General features: G+C 36.1%; 2 protein-coding genes across 2 annotated transcripts; one reads left to right on the top strand and one right to left on the bottom strand.

Moving 5' to 3' along the window:
• Nucleotides 1-452: 452 nt before the first annotated feature.
• Nucleotides 453-1,253, bottom strand: LOC114170166. Its single transcript, XM_028055647.1, has one exon. The coding sequence runs from the start codon at nucleotides 1,251-1,253 to the stop codon at nucleotides 453-455; it is 801 nt and encodes a 266-aa protein (XP_027911448.1).
• Nucleotides 1,254-10,124: 8,871 nt separating this feature from the next.
• LOC114169914 (early nodulin-like protein 2) lies at nucleotides 10,125-11,339 on the top strand. The gene is made up of 2 exons (XM_028055306.1): nucleotides 10,125-10,404; nucleotides 10,530-11,339. Exons 1-2 carry the CDS (start codon nucleotides 10,233-10,235, stop codon nucleotides 11,231-11,233), a joined length of 876 nt encoding a protein of 291 aa, XP_027911107.1. The 5' UTR covers nucleotides 10,125-10,232; the 3' UTR covers nucleotides 11,234-11,339.
• Nucleotides 11,340-11,729: the final 390 nt, after the last annotated feature.

The following is an 11,729-nucleotide window of genomic DNA, read 5'->3' as shown; positions in this document are numbered from 1 at the left end:
AGTTCCACCCTTACCTGTTCACCAAAACTCAGTAAAAGCATAACTTTTCCTAAGCCTCCCAAGCAACATTCCTTGCCTGCTCAACAAAACCCAGCAAGGACATTGTTACTAAGCTTAGATCAAAGTCTTACAGTAACCCAAAACTTCATTTTACCCGACTCTCCAAAGTCCTAAGGGTAAAATAGCAACTCCTTTTACTCGACTCTCCATAGTCTTCTGAGTAAAAGTACAACCTGGTTTTAAAAGTATGAACAAATTTCGAGCATACATCACACAAACTAACATAACATGCTTTACTACTCCAAAAACAATCAATTCGGACTTTACCTTATTGTTGTCGTGGCACTTCAGACTCCCCCCCGTTCAGGGCAAGATTTCGCGTAATGACCTGGCTTGCGACAATTGTAACACTTCTTCTCTTCTGGCTTTGCTCCTGAAAGTTCCGGACAAACTCACCGAAAATGGTCTCCCCCGCACTCGAAACACTTCATTGTCCCCCGTCCTTCACATTGAGGTCTGGTGTAGGGTTTCTCTTGTCGTTCTTCGCCGATGCCACTATTGTTAGGAAGTTCCTTCATGACTCGACTTGGGTCCCTCTCCAGTTGTTCCACCATCTTTGCTTGTTCCACCAATACAGGGAACTCTCGGATCCTCAAGGGTACGAGGAATCGACGCAACTCATGGCTCAGACCGCCTTGGAATTTTCTACAGTGCCATTCTTCATTGACAATCTGCGAGTAGAACCTCACCAAGTACTCAAACTTATCAGTATAAGCCTGCACCGTGATAGTCCCTTGCTGCAAAGTAAGGAACTCCGCTTCCCTTTCATATTTGGCACTGTTTGGAAAGTATTTCTCCAAGAATCGTGTCTTGAAGTTAGCCCAAGTTACTCGCTCTTCGCGGGTCTGCATCAGCTGCTGCATCCCCACCCACCAGTACTCAGCATCCACCACAAGAAGGAATGTGCCGAAGGTCAACTTCTGTGCATCAGTGCACCCAAGCGCTCGACATATCTTTTCACACTCCCTCAGCCATGCATCTACCTCATCCGGAGTGGTCCTGCCAGTGAATTTAGTTGGCCTGTGCCTCATGAAATCTTCCATAGTCACAGGACGAGTAGGTGCAACTCTGGCTCTAGGTTGCGCTGCACTGGGCTGCATCGCGTCCACCATCCGATGAATCGCATGTGCAGTCTCATCATCCCCAGTATTATCCCTCCTTCTCCTGTTTGCCAAAGCTTGTGCACACCACATTTCAGCTGGATTAAACCACACAACTTAATTCATGACTATGCAAACAAAAGGTTTAACATAAAAGAATTAACACACTAACTCGTAAGCGGAATATGATAAGCTCACTCCCCATAGACCCCAAAAACCTTTTGAAAACCATTGCTCTGATACCAAATGTAACATCCTGTCTAGATATTACGAATTTAAATAATAAACAAAAACATAATAATAATACTTCATTTATTTTAAATCGTTTCCCAAAAACCGCGGGAATTTAAAACTTGATTACACTGATAAAACCAAATCCAATCCAAATATTTATTAAACATAATACATTATCAACTCAGTCTCATTATAAAGCCAAGTTCTGTAATTCAAATAATTACAAGAAAATCCTTAAAATTCATAAAAAATGATAAAATGCTGCCATAAAGTTTCCCAACTAGCCCATGCTCCGGCTCTACGCTCCACCAGTACCACCTGCAACATCATCTGCTCCCGTGTACCACGTACACGATCATCGCCAAACACACGCAGATAGAATGAGCTAAAGGAATATAAACATATGCAATAATTTATATAACCAAAACACACATATTAAAGGAACTTCATCCTTTGGTCTCATCACACATGGCCACCACCATGTAATCCATGTTTTACGTCTTTGGTTTGATAATCTCAAGCTATCGTTGTTGTGCAACCTACAAGCCACCACTTGTAGAACACATGCGGGAACACTCGTTATTCCAAGCCACAACTCAAAGAATGCTCGTATTACCCTTCATCCTAAGCCACAACTCCAGGAATACTCCAGCATTTGACCCTTGAGATATCGTCCAAAGTCTCATAGACCACGCACATCCAACAAAAGCAAAACACAATGTTTTCTTCATAAACAATCGCTTGGCGCTCCACACGAGTCGCCAAGCTCAAAGGCTTCCAGACCGCCTGGCAGGGGACACGTGCCGCCAAGCGCCTCTGATGCTCTTGTTTCTACAAGTATCGCATGGTGGGAAAACCCTTAATGCCAAGCGCTACACGCTTCAATTATCTACTGGTTTTATAGTTATCGCCTGGCGGTCAAACACCACCGCTAAGCGCTACACCAGCACTTGCGTAGTACTTATTTTTAAGCACCCAGAACAAGTAAAATCAATCTATTCACATTTCATATATATATATATATATATATATATATATATATATATATATATATATATATATATATATATATATACTCCCCTTTTAAATCCATGTTAGCATTCAATTCTAACTTATGAATAACGCATGCTCAAACAAATATAAGCAGCAACACTCTAGCGATTTAAGCACATGATCCTATGCACCAATGCAATTAATATTGACACACAAGCCTTCATTAATAACCAATTCTCCACATGTGACTAATCCAAAGGAACATTCAAATTGATATAGACTTACCACATAACCCAATAATGCTTCATTAGAAGTTACTTGAAATTATCAAGAGCTTAATCATGTATTTCAAAGACTCAAAAATCAGCAATATTGAGTAACGTATATCTCTAGTTACTGTAATCCAAATCAAATCTCCACCGTTCAAAGTGAATAACTACATGTTATGGACCACCTGTCAAAATTTCACCTAAATCGGACGATTAACGAATCAGGAAATGTAGTTTTACCAAAACTGCGCAAACCAACAAAAATGGTGGCGCCTAGCGCCCAAAAATCACGAAGGTTGCGCCTGGCGGTGCAAAACAGGCGTCTGGCGGTTCCTGTACCGCAAAAAGTACAAAATTTAGCGTTTTTCATGAATAGAACACCATGCACGTCTTTGGTATGGCGCCTGGCGGCCAATTGGGTGCCACCAAGCGATTCTTACAGTTTCAGGAATCCAACAACCCTTCCCTTGCGCCTACGAACCTCAACCAGCCCAACCATCCCGATTTCCTTCAGTTTCGACTCAATACTCACCACTCAAAGGTTTAGGATCACAATTCATCCAATAAGTTTATAGTTCATTACGCAATTTGTTATACAATTTTCGAAAGCCCCAATTCTTCCACTCTAACATTCATTCATAGTCAATCTCATTTGATTCCTTCGCACTACCATGACTTTTCACAATTAATCCCTTCCTTTTGGTCCAAATGTTGTTAAAATGCCTTTTCCACCAAACCAAAGCAACCCAGAACATGCAGAACACAACCCCAATCCTTCACCGCCAGGCAGTTCATGATCAACCCAGAAAACTGGGTGGTGGGGCTTGCGTCGCCTGGCGGCACTAATTCCTATTAGGAACCCAGAAAAATAAGCAAAATGCATGTGTCGCCTGGCGGCAGTTCATCACCCGCCAGGTGGTTTCTGGAAAAATTCCCAAAAACGCGAAATTCAACAAAAATAGACATTGATCATGCAATAACATATGATACAACATACATTTAATTATTAACCAATTAAAACGACGTTAATCAGCTCCCCTAACCTGGAATTTCCTTTGCTTAGAGTTTGAATTATGAGTCTTCCCTTGAGCACCAATGCCCTCCCTTTGATTCCTTAAAAAAAAAACTCTTCTTTTCACATCAGAATCACAATTTTCTCTCTGGAATTTCACTCCTCACAAGGTCCTCTCTAATGGAAGCCTCAGAAAACCTTTTTCTCTCCCTTAATTCACTTTTTAATTAGGTATTAAGGGTGATTAATGGCCAAAACGAAAATTATCTCATTGATGGTGGTAATTGTCATTCAAGCACAATTATGAGATGGTTTTTCAGCCCTTACTTGGCTGCCCATTCAGCTAGGATTTCCTCTGCCCTTTCACATTCAAGCCAAAACTAATTTTTGCAAAAAGAAAGTTTACTTTGGTTCTACCAAGGTTTGAACTCATAACCAAACCAATGTCATCCTAATGCACAACCACTCAACCAATTCATGTTTCGTGATAATTCTTATAATTATAAGGTTTTATTATCACTCAACATGGTCATGCACATAATTAAAATAATAACAATTGAATAACACATAAATAGCATACATAGGACTTGAACCTAAGTCATCACACACATTTAAAGTACTCTCAACCACTTGAGCTAGTACTTTTCCACATCGTAACAATCTCCATTAAATTCCATAAAGGCTCCCCTACCCGTATTTATTAAATAATTATTTATTTAATTATTTAAATTTCACGGGTCTTACACAGACAATTACGCAGTCGAACCATCACCTCCCTATTGGCCACGGGTGTTCCTCGCATCTGCTCACATCAACAAGTTGACGATCATCGTAAAAGAAATAGCCACACAGCATAACACACAACAAACAACAGAAGGGTAAGTTAGAGCCAAAACAGATTTATCATGCAATCAGATATGTCTTCACAGTCAAATATACATACATCACCCAAGCATGTTATGACCTTTCAATCAAAAACACTAAGACTCAACTCGATTCATCTGGATACATATAACCTAGTCAGATTCAGCGGACGCTTGCGCTTGTGGTGGATACCTCTGCTCAACCCCGAGTTGCTCACCCCCGAGCTATGTATCACAAGTGTTACAATGAATCAATTTCCCTCACACACAAGGTTAGCCCTTAATGGGTTTCGGGCCTCCTACTACTCTAACCACATGAGTTAGTCCGCTCTAAGTGAGACTAACTGGCTCCTTAGAGTGTTAGGATGCAATCCTTACCTTGAATCCTTACCAAGTTATACAAATGGGGCACCACCATGGACACCCATTAACAGGGGCCATGGAATTACGTCCCGACCACTGAAGCGCGACCCTGAACTCCCACCTAGGGACTTTAAAGGAATTACGCACTGACACGGACAAGCATACCAGACCAACCAATAAAGATTTATTACACGTATACATATACATCACATGCCAATCCTTGATAATTCACCTCTGTCATTTCTTTTCCAGTAGTTCCATACCCATCCATTTCTATCAAAACATAGTTACAAGATTACAGTTCATGCCAATATCGTGCCACTTTAACACCAACCATCTCATTTGGTTTACATGCCAAGTTCATACTATACTCATCATTCACCATCCGTAAATCATTCACTCATACATAGTAGTTCATTACATGTTTTTCATCATAACAATCATATCCAAACAAGTGCCAATCATCCAAGAACAATAAACAACCAAGCACCACTCTGTCTCGCCTAGCTCCTCGCTTAGGCTGAAGGGTCTCGCTCAGGCGAGCCCCCTTCGCCTAGGCGAGGGCTCGAAAAGGGGAACATTAGCTCACGCGGGATCTCGCTTAGGCGAGACCCCTCTCGCTTGGGCGAGATGCTCGCTTGCTCTGGACGGACGTGGGTCGCCTGAGCGACCGCTCACGTGAAACCGCTTAGGCGAGCCTCTGTTAATCTCGCCTAGGCGAGACATGCTCGCTTGGGCGAGAAAACCAGAGTTCGCCATTGTTCTCGCGTGCACAAACACACAACAGCCCACACATGGTTCAATAATGTTTTTCACACAGTCAAACTAGCACACCAAGCATATTATAACGGCAAAATAGTAGCATAATCGAATACACGTAACAAAGGGGTGAACCCTAGCTTCCCTTACTTGGAAAAGGGCTAACAGCTGGGTTCTTGGGTGCGAACAAAGAAACGAAGTAGCTCCTAGAGCGATTTAGCGAGCTGGAAACACAAAAACAGAAGGACATGAAGCTATTTAGTACGACCCTAGTTGGAACTCGAAGCAACTGTACTAAACTAGAGAGGTATGGGATGGAATGTAACTTATGTGGAATGAAACTGGCTCGGACCGGTGCGACAGAGTTCTAAGACTGAACCCTAGCAGAGTAACGACTGTGGCTCTAAGCACTAAGGAAGCAGATTCTGAAAGTGTGGAATGAGTCAATTAGGTCAGACTTGAGGTGGTTTTATCCTTTAGGTCAGCCCTTAGGCCCAATAGCTTAAAGGCAACCCTTAAAACTTTAGGGCAGAAAACTGAACCTTACAGAAAATATTATAAAATTATTTAATTTAATTTATTCAATGATGTCTGAAACAAATTTAGATTATTTTCTCAGGTTTAAAAATAAACCTTTAAAACTTAAGGTTAAAAAAAAATCCATTAATTAGATCTATTCTTGAAATTATATTAACTTCTATAAATAACTTCTGTTGAATATGAATTCTTTTAATCATACTCTTTCTAACAAATAACATGTAAAAGTTATATTAAAATGGATTGTTAAACTCTGATAGAAAATTCTGCACATAACATTTTTAAGAAATAATATTTTAAAAAAGTCTAAAGATATATATAATTTCTCTAAAGACAAAAACAAAGAACAATATTTAACTCAAAATAAAATATCTGGCGTAAAGACTACGTGGAAAATTTGAACGAAAAGCACGAGTCTTGTACTAAGCTGACTTACACACGTCAACTGCAAATGCAACTTACTTATTGGTTGGAAGACTCTGATTACGATACCAAAGTCAGTCAAATTCTAAGTCTTTAACCTTTCATTGTCACTAAGTAGTGTTTTCTCCGTTCTTTATTCTAGTTTCATTCTAAGAATATTTTAAGAAAGTTATACTTAATTATAATTTTATTTTCTGAAATATGTAATAACTCTCATTTTTAGTATTTTACAATTAAACAAAATCTTATTGGATAAAAAAAATTGAAAATGTTTTTTAGTTTCTCAAATTTAATATTAAGAAATTATAATCATATTTAATTAGATTTGAGGGATTAAAATAAACTCTTTAACTTGAGGTACTAATCTAAAATTCTTATGATGAAATCAACATAAAACATGTATAGGAGGGGTGATTGGAAAATTTATCTTTTTTTCAAGTTCTTTGAAAACTATTTGATCTTGAAATTTTGAATGTAATTAATTTGGAAATCAATATTGGTAAATGATTGATAAACAATAATATAAAGAGAATAAAGCAAGAGAAAAATAAACAAGAAATTTATACCAATTTGGTTACAAATGATTATACATTTAATCTCAATTATTTAATCTTAAAATAACAAAATATTCACTATCTTTTAATATTTGTACAACCACTCACAAGAAGTAAATCAACACAAGACAATAAACAATCACAAAATTAACTCTTGAACACACTCAAGAGGATATTTTCTATACTTGGAACACTTCAACATGATATCTACCTAATCAACTCTTGATCCCATAAAAGGAGATATACTACACAAACTCTAACAACTTAGAAAAGAAAAGAATGTACCATAATTTATAGCACAAGCAAAACACAAATTTCATTAAACATTGTAACGCAACCTTTTTTATTTGTAAACTTGAAAACACTCTCTAAAAATTAAAAATAACTTAAATGATCTTAAATGAATATGTATTTCATACTAGTATCGGTTGTTTGAACGAGTTAGACCAATGTTCTCTTTATAGAGTTCAGATAACATCGTTTGAAACTTGTTTTAGATGTTTTTAATAATTTATTTCAAGTTGGTAATTGATTATTCTTGATGAAATTTAAAAAATGGTTACAATGTTTTTTGTTTTAATCATTTATGATAGGTATTAATCGATTATTTTGGATTTAAATTTAATTCAAAAACAAAATAGAATTAATCAATTATGTAAGACTTTAGTCAATTACTTTCTAAGAACACTAGAAAACACATAATTTTGATTTTTGTTTTAATCGGTTACCAAAATTGGTGATCAATTATACTATTATGAAATGTCTTAAGAACAATGTAACTGATTGTTTGAAGACATCTTTAAGTATCATCGGTCAAAATAATTTCACTTGAGGTTCGATATTACTTTTCAAGTCCTACAATTCATTATATACGATCCCCAACTTTACTCAAAATTAGATAAAAACACATCTCACCTAGATATGATAAGTCATGATGAGTACAAAGAAGAATCTTAAAGAAGAAGTTTACATTCAAGCTACATGAATAACATTTATTGCATTTCTATTCATTTATGAATACAAACTTAGCTTGAACAACCAAAAACATCTCAAGATTACACAAAAACTACATAGGATTTGCCATGACTATATTTCTCCATATCTTTATAAATTGAAGATATCTCGAAGAAGAAAGATTAACACCAAATAAGACATTTCAAGGTAAAACACTAGAGAAAATATTGAGCTCTAACATGTGTAATTTCTTTTGATAGAATAATTTAATGTTCTTTAACTATCTAATAAGTGAACTTATCTTTGCATTCACAATACACAATTCAAACAATACACAATTTTCACCTAGGAGTCCCTATAGTCCAAAGAATACCAATGTGTATCTCCCACTTTGAGTCCATATAATGAAACATGATTAAATTGCAATTGATAAATAATTTGATGTAGTTTCGTTTATAAACGAACCGATATAAAAATCTAAAGCGTGAAGCTTTCTTGTCATTAAACTCTTTCAAATTACATCTCATTAAATTCTTGTCTAAAAGGGTTTGTAGGTGTATAATTTTAAAGATTCCATTGTTTACTATTTTTTTATTTTTTTATTTTTTTAGTATTTTGACCTATTTTTCAATACTTTAAAGATTTTATTTGAGATACTCATACTACTTAAAAAATTCTTAAATTTGTTTGTGGTATTTTCTTGTGTTATATAGATATTTTTCATGTTTTCTCATCTTAGATCTTTCAAACATTTATGTGTACAAGTTTTCTTTTGAGTGTATTCATTTGTTTGTGTTCTATAATTTTGCTTGTTTGTGTTCATTTGTTTTGGCTTGCATGTTTGTTGGTGTTTCTGACATTTTGACTTGCATTTAACATCCATAGGACGTAAATTTTGGATTAAAATAAAGAAAAACAAGTAAAAAATTATGTCAATTGCTTTGCAATAGGCGTTATGTCTATTATATATGTGCAAGACGCAAATTTACTTCTGGTATTTTACTCAAGGCAGTCTCTTGTAATTACATTTGACCTACATCAGATGTAAAAAGTCTAAAATAATAGACATAAAATACTTTCTATGTGTTAGTGAGTCATATTGAAGATTAACCTTTATTACTCCTTAATAGTTAACATAACATCGACAATTTGAGCTTTTAAAGTTGAAGTCACACCAATAACCAAACATCCCATAAGTCTTTTGTTCATGTCTTTAAAAATATTACAATAAACAATAAATTTTGGGTAAAATATGATTTTAGTCTCTAAATTGTGACGAAAAATTGAAATATGTCTATGTCCAAAGTTTTGATACAATTTAGTTCCTATATCCATTCATTTTTAAAGTATTAAAACTAAAATGTATTAAAGTTGAGCACAAAAACAAATTTCATATCTAAATGTAGGAAATAAAAACATATTTAAACCATACATTTTTTTTATATAGCAAGCAACCATCAATATTACATTTATCAATTATTGAATCTCTTAGTTCCAATTAACAAAGGTTTGTAAAAATGAAATGCATAAAATAATCAAATAATTAGAAGCAGAGTAACATTTTTTCTTTCTTTCTTGTAACCTCATAATTCCACTATAGACCATGTCCACCATTGGAAAGATAAATGTTTCAATAAATGCAAAATTTGAAACGCTTCCATTGGCCATGTGTACTAGATTCAAAGTTTGAACACAGTCCACAAAGAATGTTTCACACGATACACTCTCGCAATTTGTACACCTTGTTCGTATACAAAGTTCCTTCCAAATAACACCTAATAGTAAAATATTTTATATTCTTTCCTATTTCATTCGAAAAATATCCATTTACACTAAAAAAAATTAAAGAACACTTAATATATACTTAAAAATATATATGATATAACAAAAAGAGAAGTGCATAATAAATATATATAAAGTTAAGGTATAATAATATTATTGTTTCCATTTCAATCTACACCACCATTTTCATTTTGCTTCAGTTTCTACAAATTTCCTGCCAAATTTCCCTTCTCACACTACCTCGAACTCTCCCTCACTCTCTCTCTCTCTCTCTATATATAAGCACAGCAACAGACACCACTCTCCCACACCTCACTTTTCATTTCCTCATGGATCTTCAAAATCCTCTGTACTTCTTCTTCTGCCTTCTCCTCACTCTCCTCTCAAGTTCCCAAGCCAAGAAATTCAACGTTGGTGAAAGCCAAGGGTGGGTTCCAAATCCTTCTGAGAGTTACAACAACTGGGCTGAAAGAAACCGATTCCAAATCAATGACACAATAGGTAACTAATACTAATACTTGCCCATAAAAGTTTGGAGTTTCGATCATGCATAAAGATCAAATTTTTACAGTGTTGTGGCAGTTTTAATTCATGGGTGTTTGTTTTATTGTTGTTTTGTTTGCCAGTGTTCAACTACAAGAAGGGTTCGGATTCGGTGTTGGAAGTGAAGAAGGAAGATTATGATAAGTGCAACACGACCAACCCAATTAAGAAGTTTGAAAACGGTGACACTGAGTTCAAGTTTGATCGATCAGGACCATTTTACTTCATTAGTGGAAAAGATGGAAACTGTGAAAAGGGTCAGAAATTAATTGTTGTTGTTTTGTCCCCGAGAAAATCACCATCACCTTCATCATCGCCATTGTTGCCACCAAAATATTTGCCTTCACCCTCACCGAAGCCTAACCCACCAACCGTTTCGCCGTCCTCTCCGCCGTCCCCTCCGCCGCCCCCAGCGGTTCAACCTCCGTCAAGCTCAATATCTCCGAAACCGGCCAGAGGGCCTTCGGCGGCAGCTCCGGGACCTGAAAACTGGCATCCTGCGAGTGCTCCGGCGCCTCAAACCATGTATCCGGTGACTTCTCCTCCGGCACCGCCACCGGAGACGGGGACTCCACCGCCGTATCTGGGGCCAGCTTCTTCACCGCAGTCTCCGGAGGGGCCAACTTCTCCGCCGCAGTCGCCGGCGGGGCCAACTTCACCACCGCAGTCGCAGCCGTCTAATTCAACGGCGCCGTCACCGACGAGTGGTGGTTTTGCTGTGGCTCCTTCAAACGCTTTGGTGTATTTCGTAACAATTGTAGTTGGTGCGGCTTTGTTGCGTTACTGAACGTTCATTTAGGGTTGAAATTGAAACATACTTTAGCAGGGACATGTTGTGTTAACAATGTTTTTAAGAAACACATGTGGGAGTTATTTTGTTGTTTTTCTTTTAATTTGATTGGGATATTAATTATTGGGATAATTTATATATGTAGAAGATTTGTATAATTTTTTTTTCGAAGTTTACGTTTTAATAAGATACCGACCGTTTATAAATTTTACTTTTTTTAGTGGTTTTTTTAATTTAAATTTTTATTTTTAAATTAAATTTCTTTTGATTTAATCAATTTTCAAAATTAAATTAATTATTTACAATAACATATTACTTATAAAATAAATAAAAACTTATTTATAAAAAAGAAATAAAAAAAATCATATATATTTTCATAGTTTTAACTTTATTATCATTAAAAAAAAAAAGCACGAGGATTTAATTGAAATTCGCTCCTGTTTGATTTATTAGCATGATTTTTGTGGTTTTAAATTTTTGAATATTTTGGTTC

Source organism: Vigna unguiculata, chromosome 11 (assembly GCF_004118075.2).
Source record: "Vigna unguiculata cultivar IT97K-499-35 chromosome 11, ASM411807v1, whole genome shotgun sequence".
NCBI lineage: Eukaryota > Viridiplantae > Streptophyta > Magnoliopsida > Fabales > Fabaceae > Vigna > Vigna unguiculata.
The sequence above is the reverse complement of the archived record's forward strand: the minus strand, read 5'-3'. Positions and strand labels throughout refer to the sequence as shown.